Source organism: Artemia sp. Qi Xiang Cuo, chromosome 18 (assembly GCF_049724085.1).
Source record: "Artemia sp. Qi Xiang Cuo chromosome 18, ASM4972408v1, whole genome shotgun sequence".
Lineage (NCBI taxonomy): Eukaryota > Metazoa > Arthropoda > Branchiopoda > Anostraca > Artemiidae > Artemia > Artemia sp. Qi Xiang Cuo.
The window spans coordinates 4,860,990-4,880,052 of record NC_142811.1 but is presented as its reverse complement, the minus strand read 5'-3'; the positions used below and the strand labels follow the sequence as shown (position 1 = coordinate 4,880,052).

The window sequence follows — 19,063 nt, the reverse complement described above, 5'->3', positions numbered from 1 at the left end:
CATAAGAACCTATTATGAAAAAATCTTGTTAGCTTACAGTAGCTACCAAAACCCTTCCGAAACTAATAAACGAAAATATAAAAAAAAGTAATCAATGATAATTGGAAACACCTACTATTACTGGACATACAAATACGACACGGTTATTTTATTTATTATTTCAATTACCTTAACTTTGTTTACGCATGTCCCGATCTCCTGATTCAACTGCTTAAGTGGGGAGTGGTTGGGGGCAAATCATCCGACGCTCCCCACGTTTTCCCCTCAGATTTCTCCAGGTACCCATTTAGAGCTGGGTCGACTCTGGCTGTGCTTAGAGGGTCACACTTTTGACCCCCGTCCCAAACCAAAGAATCAGCGACAACAGGAATCGAACTCTTGACCTCAGTATTTCAAGTTCGAAGCGCTAACCACTCAGCTAAGACGGCTCAGTTTTATTTTTACTTTAAGTACTATGTCAATATTTTCATAAGCGACAAACGAGATCAAATTTTTTTCCTTTGCTGCATAAATAGAAAATCGACTGGTTACTTTTTTATGTCAAGTTTGGAAAATAAAATAACATTACAGCCTCAAATGATCAGGTTCATGATATTGTATTCTTAGATAGGGTATTGTATTCATGGGAAGGTTTTGTAGGCTTAGGCGTGAAAAGAAGGGGTTCAAGAACCAATAACAAATAAAGATTTTAGTTAGAGTCAACCAATGACACCAATTTTTTACTCGATTTTTTTCGCTGCGTTGACAAACCTGATACAACCACAACACCGATACAAATTTCTACGCATGTGCCTGATCCATTTTTTTTTATAAATTATTCAATTATAAATTTAAATAAAACAGTTTAAATAGGGATAAATCCTTTTATTAGACAATGAAAAATAATGAAAAAAATTCTGAATATTTTGATCACCTACACAGTGACCGTCATCAGCTGCGACCATCACTGTGTATATGATCAAAATATCCAGGATTTATATCATTGTTTTACATTGTCTAATAAAAGGATTTATCCCTATTTGAACTGTTATTTGTACGTCATAGAAAGACACTGTGGTCTTCGAAAATACCAATATATAATGCATAAAATTATATATATTATACATTTTATATAAATAAATATTAAATACATGAATTAATAAATTAATAAAATCATTATTTATTTTTAAAATTTTTACAACCCTGGTATATGACAAGTTTAGGATAAAGCGATAACGTAAGGCCTGACAAAAATTGAAGTACCAAGGACACTAAACAAAAAAATTGCCACCTAGACCCATCCTAGGTCAATACATAATTGAACACTACGATTTTTTTTCAGATTTTCTTTTAGTTGTTTCAAAATTAATGTTGAAAATAAAATTGATCGAGATAATTGCGAAAAAAAACTAATAATTTAATTATCTGTAAAAAAATTTCGCAATTTTTGTCTGTAATTAATTTTTGTCTGTAACAATTTTAACATTAGCAATCTTATGATTCCCAAAGACAACCACAACATGAAAGGAAATTCTTAAGTTATTTGAGGCCGTATTATTTTATCTTATTTTATTATTTCTATTATCTTATTTCTTTATTTTATCTTATTTTACTATACTATATCTTTTACTATAACATTACTATCACTATAGCCATATCTATTACTATTACTATAACAATCTATTCCCAAAGACAACCACAACATCGAAGGATATTCTTAAGCTATTTGAGGCCGTATTATTATATTATTGAATTATATTATTATTATTAAATTATTATATTATATCTTATTTCTTCACTCACGTTTTTCTTCTTCTTTTTTTTTTTTAATTTAGAACTACCCAAACTGTCAAACTACATATGAAGTGTTTTTGAATTAAAAGTTGGATTACCGATTTCCCCTAATTTTTAAAGACATATACGGCTATTTAAGTTTCCGCTTGACCAATTATAAAAATTTGATTTAATTTTTGCAATATTCCAGCAATAAGTATTGACCAAAATTGAATGAGGCACATTTGAAAAAAAAAACCTCACAAATAGTAAGACTATAAAATGTCCGTAAATGAATATAAATATAGAAAATATTATTAACCAAACAAATACAAATCAGAAATAACCGAGAATCACAGCTTTTTTTTTATATAATATTTCACATCTTAGCAGATGAGGCGGTTCAAAAACGATATTTGTAGGTCCAGTTTTGAAATCCAAAGAAAAATAATAATGTTTATAAAATGAGTTTTAAAATTAGTATAAAACTCATTCTTGTCCCTAAGAGCAAAAAAAAACACATTATTTATCATTACCCAGCAAAAATGCATTGGTAATAATGAAGACGTTAATAAAAGCTATATTTTAACGTTTATTTATTAGTTTGTGTAACTAACTGATTTAATTAATCTACCTTTAATGAATTAACATACCCTTGTAGTTAATTTACCTTTCCTTGATGTAAAACAAAGTATTTAAAATGAATTACTAATTAGCTAATTAATGTTTTAACTCGTAAATCTGATGTTTATTGTGTTTATCCTCTTGATATTATTTTCAACCTAAAACATTTGAAAAACACTGAAGTTTTTAATACGTGCTCATGAATTGCCAAATAATATCGGATTGAAATTCGAGACGAAATTTCTAAACGAATTGAACTGGTAATTCAAGGCCTATCATAAAGGCCCCAGATGGCATGGCATAGCCTTCCGTCAGTCCTTGATTTTGGCAAAAAAAAATATAAATGATAAATTTATATATATATATATATATATATATATATATATATATATATATATATATATATATATATATATATATATATATATATATATATATATATATATATATATATATATATATATATATATATAAAATTATATTGGGTTGCGTATAAGTCCTTGAAGTATATTCCATTGTAAAATGCACGCCCTTTAAATTTTGAAATTACAATTTCTTTATGAATTACATCGCCATCTAGTTTTTAATTGTCCCTAAGTATATTCCACCACTAAACCACATACCGGCCATCTAAAATCCCAAAGTGAACAACCAATAATCGACCAACTTACTTACAACAAAAATGCAAGGTAGTGAGCAAACCTTACAACAAAAATGCAAGGTAGGCAAGGTAGTAATCGCTAAATGATAACTGGCCAGTAATAGGTAAATTACCCCAATTTCAAAACTGCGAAAAGATGACTTTAAATCAGACCTGTTATTGGTCCTATGGTAACCCAAATTCCTCTAACACTACTGGTGTTGGTTTCAGCATATCAATCTATGACCGACACTGAAAACCAACCTTTAATTAAGACCGGTTTTATTTAACTGGTTTAAATAAAACCGTTTTATTAGTAACCTCGGTTTTAGCAAAGCAAGGTCCTAAAAACCTTGCTTTAATTAAGATTTTAGCAAAGGGATCTATGCTTGATCCTGAAAACCTCTAAATAAAACACTACGGTGTCTATAGTGAAACGATTTTGAAACATTCTCTGATTTTAGATTGCTATTAAGATTTATATGTATCTTTATTAGAGTAATTTATGGAAAGTATTAGTTTTTATTTTTAATGTAGATTTCATATAAATTTTACAATCAATTTCTGTCGTCATCACCACCCCTTTTTTGTTGCAGAAGGGGAATATTTAACAAAAATTACACTTCAGAAAATCTTCTTTTTATTAAGGGTTTCATACTGTATTTCGGCCATTACAATCAAACAAGCACGCGTAATCTTCTACAATGGGGAGTGGGCACGGTCCTAAATGGTAGATGCTACAGAGGTAAACAGATAAATATTGTTGAAGTTGCAAAAAGAGTTGGTAATTTCAGTTGCTTTCTTCAAGAAAGAACAGTTTAAATGAATATAAAAACATAATAAAAAAATGCTAATTGAACTTTTATCTTCTTAGAAAAAAAAAGAAATGTTATACCGAGAATGAGAATTTGTTTTGTGCGGGTTGAAAGTCAATTTTACCAGTGTCTTTCACTTCATATTAGACAGAGACTAAAAACAAAATTAAAAAATTACCTTCAATATTAACTTCAATATCATCAACTGATCCAGAAATGTTAGTAAGTTGAAAAGTGGAAGTTCTTAAAATAGAAGCGGCGGTCAGAGCTCGACCTGTAGCTGTCACTCGTCCAGGGTCATTTGATATTGTACATGTGAATGGGGATCCTAATGGAAACAAAATCACATATCACAATATATGCTTTACATAAACAAACACTTTTAATCTAAAACTTACATCCGACATCAACTAACACTACCATCAAATAATAACTAACATCTAGTTGATTAGTATTTTGCTTATAATTAATTATAATACACCCTTATATGATTAATTTTTTGTTTTATTTTAAAGAAATTAAATTTTAAATGAATTAAAACATTTAAATTCAACTAAATTAAACTTTTAATTTTAATTAATTAAGTGATTAAATTAGGGTAATTAGTTTAAGGGTCCTTCGATATTTTATATTTGAATAGGGATCATAATGGCCGTAAAACCACATATCACAATATATTCTTTGTAAAACAAGCACATTTAATCTTCAACTAACATCAGATATCAAATAACACTAACATCAACTAAGAACTAAATATAGTCTATTGGTATTCTCCTTATAATGCATGGTAGCTTCATCAGACCATGTCTGCTGACCACGTACTTCTGGATATGGGGTATTCCCTGACTAAATGCTCCAATCAGGGTGGCCTCAACCTCATGAGGCGGGTGGAGCCCACCCGAGGATTCTCAGTTTCCAGGTTCATCCTGGCTCAAATCAGAATCCAGGCCTAGGGTCGGTTTGGCTTGCAACCCTCCACCCGAGACCCATTGCAACGAATAGCTCAGCAACTGCCTCGGATGACCAATCTTCTTTTATCCCATTAATACCCTTGTTTGCCCCTGGACTGAGAAATGACCAGCGTTTGAATCTCCTTGAACAAGGTGATCTCCGTAATGCCACCTGGGATGTATTGATTTTGAATTATCCCGGAGCTATGACGCTTCTGGCGATGGAACTGAAGTTTTTCTGCATCTCTATTGCTGGGATAACAGAAATCCACCTAGTCAGGAATGGGAATGATTCCATAGTTGAGGGATACCACCTACTCTGGTCTAGCCAGACAACGACCAGAAGAAACGGTGTCGGACTAGTTCTTGATGACAAGTCCAAGAAGGGTCTACTGTCATTTACTCCCGTATCGGATAGAATTGCCAATGCTCGACTCAGTCACAGGGAAGGCAAAATGACAGTCCTTGTTTTTTACGCCTCCCGAAGTACTGGCGAGATGGCATAATCCAGCCCCTCTGGAAGAGAAACGGGAGAAAAAGAATCTGTTCTAACTACAGAGGCATAAGACTTCTTTCAGTGCCTGGAAAGCTATTTGCTATGAACGTGCTGGAAAGAGGAGAGTCTAGCAGGCTGAGTTTGTGCCCAGGAGGTCCACTGTAGAACAGATCTTTACTATACACCAGTTAATTGAGAAGACAAATAGATTCGGGAGGAAAGAATACCTAGCCTTTGTTGACTTCAGGGCTGCGTTCGACTCGGTGGATAGCAACTCGCTCTGGCTGATACTTCGATATACTGGGATGCCTGACAAATATTGAAAGCTGTTTGAGAAGCTTTACGAAGAGACGGAGAGCTGCATTCAAGTCAACGGCAAACGGAGCATTCGGTATCAAAACCGGTGTCCCCCAAAGGTGTGCCACCACCCTGGAACTTTTCATCTGCATCATAGACTATATCATGACACGAACTACTTATCGTCTGCCCTTTGGTCTGCAGTTTGGAGATCGGGTTCGGACGGATTCCGACTTCGGAGATGATCATGCTCTCATTGACGACTCAATTGACCAATTGACTGAGGCACTGGAAGTCCTACAGACCTACAAAACATATTTGCAAAGCTAAATTTCACCAGAATGGATGGGTATGAGTATTAAAGCAGCGATTTGCTTCATTCGTGACTTCTTTTTTTTACAACATAAGCCTCTCCACTATAATCCAGCATTTGCGTGCATTAACACATACCGAGTTGGAACTGTATGACTCTAAAGCGTGGGAAGGTTTTGTGAAGTTTTTCCTACCCACTGAAGAGCTGAAGTCAAACTAATATTCATGAAGAAGAGCAAAGGTCCAGCTAAAGCGATTCAAAAGTAAAGCAATCAAAGGAAAAAATTTTTTATTAAAAAAGAGTCTTGCTGCTTTTGGTTGGAGAAATAACACCTGTGGACAAAGCCGTTCTAAAGCCTGAGGAATATTTGTTAAGTATTCTCAAGAAAAATTGTCTCAAGAAAAAACCCTATCTGCTAATCTATGTGTAATGTGCTTACATTTACATCCTGTGTGCTGATATTTTTAGACACTCGTTTGACTGATTCTATATGCTGATCTATATACAATGTGCTGATATTTTTAGGTACCCAATTGACTGACAAGCTATGCATAAAATATGGGTCTATCCTACTTTCTCTGGCTATATTGCACACAGATCAGCACATAGGGTCACTCAAAGGAGTACTAAAAAATATCGCACACAGCACATAGGGTAAAAATATCAGCATATTTCACACAGATCAGCAAAAGGAGTGTACCTAAATAATATCAGTACACAGCACATAGGGTGTAAATATCAGCACATCAGCACATTGCACACAGATCAGCACATAGGGTCACTAAAAAAAAGTACGTAAAATATCAGCACACAGCACAAAGGGTATTAATATCAGCATATTGTACACAGATCATCACATAGGGTCACTCAAAGGAGTACGTAAAAACAACGACACATAGCACATAGGGTATAAATATCAGCACATTGCACACACATCAGCAGATAGTGTCACTCAAAGGAGCACCTTAAAAAATCAGCACATAGCATAGAGGGTATAAATATCAGCACAATGCACACAGATCAGCGCATTGGGTAACTCAAAGGAGTACCTAAAAATATCAGCATATAGCACATAGGGTATAAGAATCAGCATATTGCACACAGATTAGCACATAGGGTCATTCAAAGGAATACGTGAAAATATCAGCACATAACAAATATGTAAATATCAGCACATGAAACATAGGGTATAAATAGAAGCACATTTCACATAGATCAGCATATAGGGTCACTCAAAGGAGTACGTAAAAATATCAGCACGCAGCACATAGGGTATAAATATCAGCACATTGCACACAGATCAGCGCAAAGGGGGACTCAAAGGAGTATGCAAAAATATCAGCACATAGCAAATAGGGTATAAATATCAGCACATTGCATACAGATCACCGCATAGGGTCACTCAAAGGAGTACGTAAAAATATCAGCACATAGCCCACAGGGTATAAATATCAGCATATTCCACACAATTCAGCACATAGGGTCACTCAAAGGAGTACCTAAAATATCAGCACATATCACATAGAGTATAAATATAAGCATATTGCACACAGATCAGCACATAGCAAATAGGGTATGAATATCAGCACATTGCACACAGATCAGCACATAAAGTCAATAAGCGGAATACGTAAAAATATCAGCAAACAGCCAATAGGGCATAAACATCAGCACATTGCACACAGATCAGCACATAGGGTCGCTCAAAGGAGTACGTAAAAATATCAGCATATATCACATAGGGTATAAATATCAGAACATTGCACACAGATCAGCACATACGGTCACTCAAAGGAGTGCGTAAAACATCAGCACACAGCACGTGAGGTATAAACATCAGCAAATTGCACACAGATCAGCACACAGGGTCACTCAAAGGAGCACCTAAAAATATCAGCAAATAGCACATAGGGCATAAATATCAGCATATTTTACACAGATCAGCACATAGAGTGACTCAAAGGAGTACGTAAAAATATCAACACATAGTACATAGTGCATAAATATCAGCACATTTCACACAGATCAGCACATAGGGTCACTCAAAGCAGTACCTAAAAATATCTGCACATAGCATTTAGGGTATAAATATCAGCACAGAAAGGTTTAAAACGTTATGCCATGTTTTGCGAGTGAAGGACGACGGATTCCAGAAGACTGTGCTATTCGGCCATCCGTCAATGGACAAACGAAAGCAGCTTGTCCCTGAATAGGGTGAGGAAAGGTTTTAAAATAAGTTAAAGGGAATTGGACCGCATAGGATGGGATAAAAGGTAAGGTTGTGGGGAAGCGGGGTGTTCGCAGCTATGTTGCCCTCGAACAGCTTAGTGCTACAGTGAGTTGTTAGTAGTAGTAGCATTAGTGCTGATCCTCCTCTAAGACTAAATCAATTATATCATTTTGAAAAGGGTGGCTGCTATATGGGAACCCTACAAAGAACCCTGGTAATCAATAAAACAAAGATTAGCTTGTCTACAAAAAAATTATATTATTTATAAATGCTATATATAAGCCAATCATGTACCTGGGACGGGCTCCTTGTTGAATGTAATGGAAACAACATGATCAACAGCTTCTAATGGTACAAATGAGACAATAAATTTGGCACTGCCTTGCGGCTGCACTTGCGTTGGCACATTTCTCCCTCGAGCACTGATAGTAATTTCCAAATTGCCTTCCCCACAACCTCCAGCATCCACTGCAACAATTAAATTAAAATTGTTAAAGTTTAACATACAAGTTAGTATTATTTAAAATGTAAATAATTTGTGTTAATTAATTTGTATTGAAATTAAATTAAAGTTGTTAAAATTTAACGTATAAGGTAGTATTATTCATAATGTAAATAATTTGTATTATTAATTTGTGGATAGCATTTAATAATACTACCTAGTACTTACTAATTAATTTACTAATTATTACTGACTAACTACTAATTAATAACTAGTATTATTAATGATTAGGTAGTACATTAAAACTTAATTAAATTTAAAGACTAAACTAATAATAAAAATTACAATAAATGAAAAATTTAAAATAAAGAAAAAAAAATTCACAACATTTCACAAATTTGCGATTTGCATAGTGCACAAAATTAACAATAAATTAAAATATATCAATTTACCTACGGCAACTAAATTATGCTAAAAATCAATAATTAAAACTAATACAAAAAAAAATTAAACCAAAATTTATAAACAACAAAAACCCAATTAAATCATATTAGTTAATGCATTTAAATTACGTTGATTACATGAATTCAATGATTCAATCTATAAAAAGTATTATTTACCAGTGAACTGAACTTGTTTTCCAATAACCCCTCGAGGAACTTGACTTACAACAACCTTTCTAGAATCATAGGCTTTGCATACTGCAGGAGTTCCAGGGACACTGACACCATTCAACTCCACAGTTACGGTGTGAGGACCAACCTCAGATGGGGTGAATTCAGCAACAAGGCCATTCTGCGTATTTCCAGTCACTCTTACTGGAGGGTCAGTCGTGGGTCCTGTAAAATATTTAATCAATACACAGTGAGGTTTACAAGGACAAGCCTTTGCCGTAATTTTATTTTGCCATTAAAGTAGTCACAAAACTCACAACTATGACCATATCACAACTGAGGCAATTTTTTATAAGTTTGATGTAAAACAAATTTTGAGACAACATTGGGTAAACACAATGCACGATAACTGAAAAAAAAAAATTATGTCTGGAAGTCTCTGCCAAAATATCTACTTTGCCTTTTCGTTTTATTCACCGGCCGAAAATTACCCTCTTTTTGCTTTTCTCCAAATCTTTTTTTTTTGCTGTTCGATTTTTTGGCGAAGGGCAATTTTTCCTTTGAGACAAGGCAGGTTTCAATTTTGAAGCCCCATTTGTTTGGTGGGGGGAATTTTCGCTATGTGGGAAATTCCCCCTTGAAAATTACCCACACGGAAAATACCCCCCCCCCCTAGAAAATTACCCCCACGCAAAATTGGGCAGCCACGGAGAAAGTACAAAATAAGTACCTCAAAATGTCGCTTCTATGTCCTAAGGAGTAACAAAAGGGCCAGGATATAAAAAAGAATTTCTAGGACAGGGGTTGGTTGGTCTCCATTCAATTTTAACTTAAAAAAAAAAGAACTAGGGACTAGAGCTATCAATTTCTGATGGAATGAGTATCCTCCGCAGTTTCTACGACCACGAGGGGGAAGTTGGGAATGAAGAGGGGGAAGCCACCTCCTATACGGAATGATTTCTGCGCGCTTTGGGGTTTAGTGTTACACTTTACTTCCATAAAAACAGCATAGACCAGAAATATTCCCAGAAATAAAAACGAATTGTATATCAATCTCTACCTCCAGCCCCCTTCCTTAGAACTAGTTTTGTATTTATCTGAAGGCTTAATGAGCGTTAGGAAGTTTTGGGATTAAAACGGCGGTGCTGATCTCCGTTTCATGACCCTTCAGCCAGGAAGTGCAATAGGGGGTTGAGGGACAGCCATCCTGTGGTTTCTCATACCCTTCCTGTTTACTTTCCCCAGATGTTACCCCCACCCCAAACCAAATAACCGTCAACACCAGGAATCGAACCTTCGCCCTTTAGACAAAGAATTCCATTTCTAGTGTGCTAACAACTCGGCTAGGACGGGTAAGAGTAGCTTGTAACGTTACCTTCTAGGGAGTTAACAATATTTTAGTTTTTTTTTTTCACAAGTGAATTTTTGATTATATAATAATTGCAAGATTTGAAACAACGTTAATGAGTTTCCCTGATGGTTGTTGAAAGATAGTATTAGAATTGTTAATAAATTCTTATGTTAAAAAGTTTCTTACCCCTGACTGCAACCGCCAATTCTGCATTGCTGTTACTGTCAACGCTAATGTTGAACTGAGCCGGCTCTCCAACAGGTATCAGCTCTAAAGCTTTTAAGGAAACAGACACTCGGCTTGTATCTAATATCTTGCATTTAAATGGACAACCTGAAATAATATAAAAAAATATTAGTTCAGCGCTATAGCACCAAGGACATTAAAATAGAAACATTTTTGGCCACCAGGACCCATCTTAGGTCTACTCATATTAAAATTTTATAGGATTTTCATTTTGGCTATTTCAAGTTGTGAAGTTTTTAAGGCAGCGCCACATTATTGTCTGTGTTGCCACATTGAACCATGAAAATAAATAAGTAGAAGTAACTGGTTAGATTTAACAAAACTTTTCGTCCATAAAAAACAAAACATTAGCAATGTATAATTCCCAAATCCAACTATGCTTTTAAAGTTAAACTACACATTCTTAAGATGTTTGGTACCATATGGTTTTAGATTATTTTGGCTGATTTTCGGCGTTTCTTTTATTTTGAAAATTGAAAACTTATCGTGGTTATTATTGAGCATTTTGTTTTTCCAACACTGTTACAAAAACAAATTGACGTATTTCACATTTTCATAATTTTTCGAGAAAGCAAATTAAATGTTTTGATTAGTTTTATGCGCAATTGCTTTTCTATGGATTCAGATTGGAAATATTTGCTTCGAGTACCCGTTGTATAGCGTTATGCTTGCTCTCAGACCTGAAAATTAGTGATTGGCCGAGAATTATGAACAGTTACCAATTATATAGTTTGGACGTTGGGTCCTCTGAGCAAGAGATACTAGCATATTTTTTAACACTAATCGTTGGCAGTTTCTCCTTGGTGCCTCAGAAGAAAAAAAAGGCCTTGTGGATGAAGATCTGCTAAAGGAATTTTCTTCATTTTTTTAATAAATTTTAGGTTGTGCGATTTGGGTTTCTAACAGCAGATTAACCATCTTTGGAAGTACACTGTGAAGCAACAGAACTTACAGAAATCAGAAGAGAATTTACATCTCAAACGGAGTTACCTGGATTTCAAAACTATATATAACGGAAGATAAATCTGCGCCAATATGTTTTGCATTATTTTATGTTAATGTTACCGTGAAAGTCCAAAATCGGTGAATTTCGACTTTCACTGGTGAATGTCCGAAATACATTTTTTTTTTCGTCCTTGGATTTAGTCAGCTTTGCCAGTCAACTTTTTCAGTTTTATGCAAGGTTTGATGGTAACAGGTTAGGTTAGGTCAGGTTTTTAGCCCATTTCTGAGATTTTTAGCCTAATTTAACCTAACCTAACTTTAACTTTTACCATCAGAGCTTGCATAAGACTGAAAAAGCTGATTCGCAAAGCTAATAGAATCCAAGCAGACAAGAAGGAATTTTGGACGTTCACCAGTGAATGTCAACATTAACCAGATTTCGGACATTCACAATAACATTAACATTACATTATTTTTATATCGTATATAAAATAAGTTTCAAATACATTTTACCTTATTACGTATATTAAACTTACATTTTTATACTTTTACATTATATTTCGCTTGAAACTCGATAACTGCAGTTTACCTATAGTATTTTAAAAGGCACTATGTTATAAGAATCTCAGTTTTCCAGCAAATAAAAGTTTATTTCGGGCTTTTTTTTCTGATATCAGCAAGTAGCTGTTTGTAAATCGAATTTGTTTTCTTCCTCAAAGATTCAGCAAAAACAATTTTAATGTCAAAATCTTCATTTTTTAACCATTTCTACGATCAAAAAGACACAGAAAACTTTGAAAAAAAAAACGAAAAACATTTTTGAAAACCACAAAAAAATAGATTAAAACCCCCCTAAAATAAAATAAAAAATATTTCGATAAATATGAAAAAAGCAAAAATATTTTGGAGTAATATATAAAATATACAAAAATAGAAAAAGAGGAAACGGAAAACTCTAAATAAAAATTTTTGGAAAAGATAGAAGCTTCAAAGGATCTTGAGAACCGAGTATGATACGGCAACACGGATAAAACCAGCCAATGAAATTTGCTCCGCTTAGAAAATGTAAAGAGGATAGATTAATCGCTAGATTTATTCAACAACCAACAATTCAACAATAGATTCAAACAATAAAATACCAAATACATCATTAAATACTCCCTCCTCCTCTCCCTGGAATGCTCTCTCTGGAATACTCCCTCGAATGATTAGGAATGCAGAGAAAAAAAAGAAAAAATAAACTAAAAAGAAAAAGGGCAAACAGCTGCCCGTGATTGCTAAGCCACAGCACAGTGCCATGCGTAATCAACATTACAAACCTAAATTTCAAACCTGGCTCAGAGACAGCTACTGGATGGGAATAAGAACGTATCCAGGATTTTTTTCGGGGGGGGGGGGGGCTTTACGAAAAACGTTAAAAAACCGCATAAAAAATTTGATTTTATTCATTTTTGTTACGTTTTTACGAGTTGACCAAAAATTTGGAGGGGGGGGGGTCAAACAAACCCCCTAGTCTCCTCGGATACGGTCTTACATGGGAACATAAGAAATTACAGTACGCCATTTGAATTAATATAGCTGTCGTAAAAAATTTAAACCTGATAATGTGCATTATCTATTAAAAAAAACTATGTTTTGAGGAGAGATCTAGAGTAGTTACTTGAAAGTCAGAAATATTTTATCCAATCGGCATAGTGATCATAAAAAAGTATTTTTTTACTACTACTGAAAAAAGTAATACTTTTAAGACAAAGGGAGATATTGTGATACAGAAGTCCGTCTTTAAATAGTTATAAGATGTAACACGATCGTCCAACCCTTCCATTTTAGTTTTTAATTCAGTTTTCCTGAATTTTTTCAAGCAGGAAACAAAAATTTATAAAAAATCTGGCAACCCTACAGCAAAAAGAAAAAAAAAGGTAGCAGAATACAAAAAAAAAATACTTTTAACTTTCTAGTGCATCTGGAGAGAAAAAATGTATTTAAGTAATTTTTCTATTTAATTTTCTTTACTCTTTACAAAAAGTAAATCTTTTTGTATTTCACGGCAATCAACCATACTTTGTACTAACAAATCTCCCTCGTAAAACTTCGTGTCGTGACCACGCCTACCTCTCGCAAAAACAGTCAATAGCAAAAGCACTATTTGTATCTAATCAATGCAATACCTGTAAACATTAGATACTCTATATATTACAAGTTAAACATCAGCATTTAAAAAGTAAATATTTACCAGGGACTGTTTCACCGTTGAATTTTATGTCAATTGTATGAAGTCGAGGATGATCAGGTGTGAATGAGACTAAGCATCTACCTCCTCCTAAAACTTGCACTTGATTTGGTACTTCCCCATCATTGATAGAAATTTCTAATTGTCCTTCTCCAGCAGATCCTGCATCAACTGTGAAAGAAAGAAAATCTTTTATTATATATATATATATATATATATATATATATATATATATATATATATATATATATATATATATGCACAATATATATATATATTTTTTTTTTTTTTTTGAAGACCGTGCATAGCACTTCCGGCCGAGGTCAGAAGTCAGTACCTGCGTTACACAGACCAGTGGTCAGAATGCAACAAGCTTTTAAGGTTATAAGCCTACAGAGGATTGACTACTGTTACTAACAACTACCTGCACCACCAAGCCACCTGAGGCCAACACAGCTGCATGCGCTCCTCCTCTATCTCAATCTATATAAGGCCTTTTCCGTCTTTACCCCCTTCCAAGGGATTCCAGTTTCCTTTAAATTTTTCCTTACGATTTCTCCCCACCCTAGTAAGAAACTGCCTGATAGAGGATTGTATATTCTTCGGTTTTTGTCATTGAACCGTATCTGCACATAAAGGTTAAGACATCTCCCCTTCCCTCTGTCTTTTAACATCTTCCCCATCCCTCTTGTAATGAATATTAAAACTACTTAGTAATATTTTCATTAATACTACAAACCCTTTATATTTCTTTTTTCTACTTTCTAATTTTCTAATTTTTTCTTTTTCTTTTCTATATATTGAAAAGTGGCAATCATCCAAAATGGTTAGGTATTGAAAATAATTGCTCGAGCATAACCAATAATCATAAATTTTCGAAAAATTTACTGCTATACTGCAAAAACACCTGTACGTTAACTATATTTTTTGAAAGATCATTTATTTAAATTGAGTAAAATTAGCATAAAAAATAGAAAGGAAAGAAAAAAAATGTATCTTAATTGGCAAAGCTTCATTTATTCAGTTATAAATCCATACTCATCATAGGCTGCGCAATCGCGCTGCCTAAGTAAAGAACAATGTTGGCACAATGTATTATTATTAAATTTTTTCCATACCAGGGCACTTTGTATCGAAGGAGTTGTCGTAGAAACTTCAAAAAGGGCTCATTCGATTGGAAACTGGAGTGGCTTTTGCCCTTTTTAATAGTCGAAAGTGATTGGAAGGCAACTAAAACCCCTTAACAGCGAACCATTTCCTCAAACACGTTCAATCAGAAATTTGATATTGATATTTTGTTCAGCGTAGTTGATTTCCAGATAGAAAATATGTTTTCGAGGAGGAATCTCCCCCACAACTCTCAGGGCAAGGATTTTCAGTTATACCCTGGGGGCATATAAGAACGATGTTGGCACAATGTATTATTTATTATTTTTTTCCTTTAGACCAGGGCAACTTTGTACCGAAATAGTTGTCGTAAAAACTTCGAAAAGGGCTCATTCAATTGGAAATTGGAGTTTTTAATAGTCGAAAGTCATTGGAAGGCAGCTAACACCCCATCCACGCCCACCATTCCCCGAAACACATCCGATCAAAATCTTTAGATAGCCATTATGTTCAGCGTAGTGGATTTCCAGATAGAAATTATGTTTTTGAGGAGGACACTCCCCCACAGCCCTCAGGGAAAGGGTTGTAAATTATGCCCTCTTGGCATATAAGGTTTTTGTAGAAAGCTTTGTCGCAGAAACTTCAAAAAAGGCTCATTTGATTGAAAATTTCAAAAGGCTAGTGCCCTTTTTAATAGTCGAAACTGATTGGAGGGCAACTGACACCCCTCTCACGCCCACCTTTTACCCAAACATATCCAATCAAAATTTTAAGATAGCCATTTTCTTCAACGTAGTTGAAAGTTCTGGAAATTAGGTCTTTGAGGATGACAACCCCCCCCCCGCCCCCACAGACCTCAGGGCGAGGGTTTTAAGTTATGCCCTGAGGGCATATAAGGTTTTTATAGAACGCATTGTCGTAAAAACTTTAAAAAAAGGGCTCATTCGATTGGAAATTGAAATGGCTAGTGCCCTTTTTAATAGTTGAAAGTGATTAGAAGGCAACTAAAACCCCTTCCACGCCCACCATTTCCCCAAACACATCCAATCAAAATTTTGAGATAGCCATTTTGTTTCACGCAGTTTAAAGTTCAGGAAGTTATACCTTTGAGCCTTAAACTCCCCCCACAGTCTTCAGGGTAAAGGTTATAAGTTATGCCCTGGGGGCATATAAGGTTTTTATTGCAATCTTTGTTGTAGAAACTTGAAAAAGGGCTCATTCGATTGGAAATTGAAAGGGCTAGTGCCCTTTTTAATAGTAGAAAGTGATTGAAGGGCAACTAACTCCCCTCTCACGCCCATCATTTTCCCAAACATGTCCAATCAAATTTTGAGATATCCATTTTGTTTAACATAGTTGATCGTTCTGGAAATTAGGTTTTTGAGAATTATAACCCCCTCAGCTCCCTCAGGGCAAAGGTGGTAAAGTTTGTCCTGGGGGCATATAAGGTTTATATAGAAAGTTGTTGTAGAAATTTCAAAAAGGGCTCATTTGATTGGAAATTGATATTGCCCTTTTTAAAAGTCGAAAGTGAGTGGAGAGTAATTGACCCCCCTCTCACACCTACCATTTCCCCCAAAAAAATCAATCAAAGTTTAGAGATAGCCATTTTGTTCAACGTAGTTGAAAGTTCTGGAAATTATGTATTTAAGGATGACAAACCCCCCAGAGCCCCCAGGGCAACGGTTGTAAGTTATGCCATGAGAGCATATAAGGTTTTTATAGATAGAGTTGTCGTAAAAACTTCAAAAGGGGCTCATTCAATTGGAAATTGAAAGGGCTAGTGCCCTTTTTAATAGTCGAAAGTGATTGGAGGGTAATTAATCCCTCTCTCACACCCACCATTCCCCCAAACACATCCAATCAAAATTTTCAGATATCTATTTTGTTCAACGTAGTAGACAGTTCTGGAAATTAGGTCTTTGATGATGACAGCCCCCCAGCCCTCAGGGCAAGGGTTGTAAGTTATGCCCTGGGAGCACATAAGGTTTTTATTGAAAGCGTTGTCATAGAATCTTCAAAAGGGCTCATTTAATAGGAAATTGAAAGGACTAGTGCCTTTTGTAATAGTTGAAAGTGATTGAAGAGCGACTAACGCCCCTCTCACGCACACCCTTTCCCCAAACACATCCAATCAAAATTTTGAGATAGCCATTTTGTTTAACGTAGTTGAAAGTTCTGAAAATTAGGTCTTAGAGGATGATAACCACCTTAACAGCCCTTAGGGTAAGGGTTGTAATTTTTTCCCTGGGGGCATATAAGGTTTTTATGGAAAGCTTTGTCTTAGAAACTCAAAAAGGGTTCTTTCGATTGGAAATCTAAAGGCCTAGTGCCCTTTTTAATAGTCAAAAGTGATTAGAAGGCTTGACATTTTTTAGTAAAGATCAATGTGGGTATAATGTATTATTTGTTTTGTTGTTGTTATTGTTTAGACCAGGGCACTTTGTATCGAAGCAGTTGTCGTAGGAACTTCGAAAAGTGCTCATTCGATTGAAAATAGAAAGGGCTGATGCCCTTTTCAATAGTCGAAAGTGATTGGAGGGCAAATAATCCCCCTCCCATGCACATCCTCCCATTTTCCCATTATGTTTAAAAACTAAATGTTGCCTTAAAATTAAATCAAAATGCACTGTGTTGATGCTAATTCCCAATAAGGCATCTCAGCAGTATCCCAAGAACGACTGAGGGTATTATGTTCACTTTCGGGGCTACTTCTGCTCTTAAAATTTAACCAAATCAAAAGACCGTAAGTGAATCAAAGCTATCAAAGAAGGTAAATAGATTTTTTTGCAAATTATATCAAGTTTTCTATCTAAGGTCAACTAGAGGAGGGACGGAACTAAATTAAACACTACGGTACTATTTGTGTCCAGATTTTTAAAAGGGTCTATGTTGTTAAAAATTGCTGAAAATTTTTCTCCAGCATACAAATAGCAGGCCAAACTATAAATTCTTAAAAAAACGAAAAGAAATTAATTAAAAAAACTTTTTCCACAAAATAAGTTTTTCAAAGAAAAGTAAAGAACTGCGTTAAGCAAAAAATGGGCAAAAATTAAATCAAATAATCTACCAAGCGCGAAACTACCACAAAGCAGTATCGATAAATAAATGAAACCCAAAACGAGCAGAAATTAACGTAAGTTGGGCTCAAAACCCCTATGCCTTCCCAATGCCAGAACATAATTTTCACTTTACTAAAAAAAATACAAATGAATGTGCATTGTCAGTTTAATATACATATACTGATGTTTAGTAATCGAAATGTTAATATTATTTGATTTATTAAAGTTATACAAGTAAAAACATTTATATTTTTTCAGTAAAGTGCGAATTTTGTTCTGGCCTTGGGGAGGCATAGGGGTTTTGAGCCCTACTTATGTTAATTTCTCCTCGTTTTGAGTTTGAATCGGTTACTTATTGTAATTCCTGTTCGTTTTGGGTTTCATTTATTTATCGATGCTGATTTGTGGTAGTTTCGCGCTTGGTAGCTTATTTAATTTTATTTTTGCTCATTTGTTATTTAATGGAGTTCTTTACTTTTCTTTGAAATACTTATTTTGTGGGAAAAGTTTTTTTAATCAATTCCCTAAAAGATGGAGCTCAAAGAAGGGCTCGACGTCAGGCTAGCACGTAGGATTTTTTCAGGGGGGAGATAATATAAAGTTATTTGACAATTTGAAGAAGAAGTGCCCATAGATTTAGGAAAATTTTTGGTGGGTTGGGCCCTGATGCCCCCTCCTCTTGCGTGCGTCCTTGCTAGACACGTTAGATGTTATATTTCAAAGGAGAGGAAGGCACAAATGCAACATATGTAATTATTAATTGTTATTTTAATTATTATGGGCATGTCAGACACATGCCCAGAAATTCCTCTCAGGGTCACAACGCTTTGGGAATGGCGTAGCATTTCAAAGGAGTCCATGACTTTCGGGAGGAAGTGCTATGTTTTGGAGGGAAAGAATAGCAACGTGAGGGGCCAAGCTCGCTGTAAAACTTACCAATAACACGCAA

General features: G+C 34.8%; 1 protein-coding gene across 3 annotated transcripts in view; it reads right to left on the bottom strand.

Moving 5' to 3' along the window:
• The window catches only part of jbug (filamin-type immunoglobulin domains fbug), a 367,002-nt gene that overhangs the window by 111,327 nt on the left and 236,612 nt on the right, over positions 1-19,063 (bottom strand). For all 3 annotated transcript variants that reach the window (XM_089104337.1, XM_089104338.1, XM_089104339.1), the window contains 5 exons: positions 13,949-14,116; positions 10,711-10,857; positions 9,180-9,398; positions 8,412-8,585; positions 4,010-4,159 (listed from right to left, as the gene is read on the bottom strand). In XM_089104337.1, the coding sequence (XP_088960463.1) occupies positions 4,010-4,159; positions 8,412-8,585; positions 9,180-9,398; positions 10,711-10,857; positions 13,949-14,116 (858 nt within the window). The remainder of the gene's footprint in view (positions 1-4,009; positions 4,160-8,411; positions 8,586-9,179; positions 9,399-10,710; positions 10,858-13,948; positions 14,117-19,063) is intronic.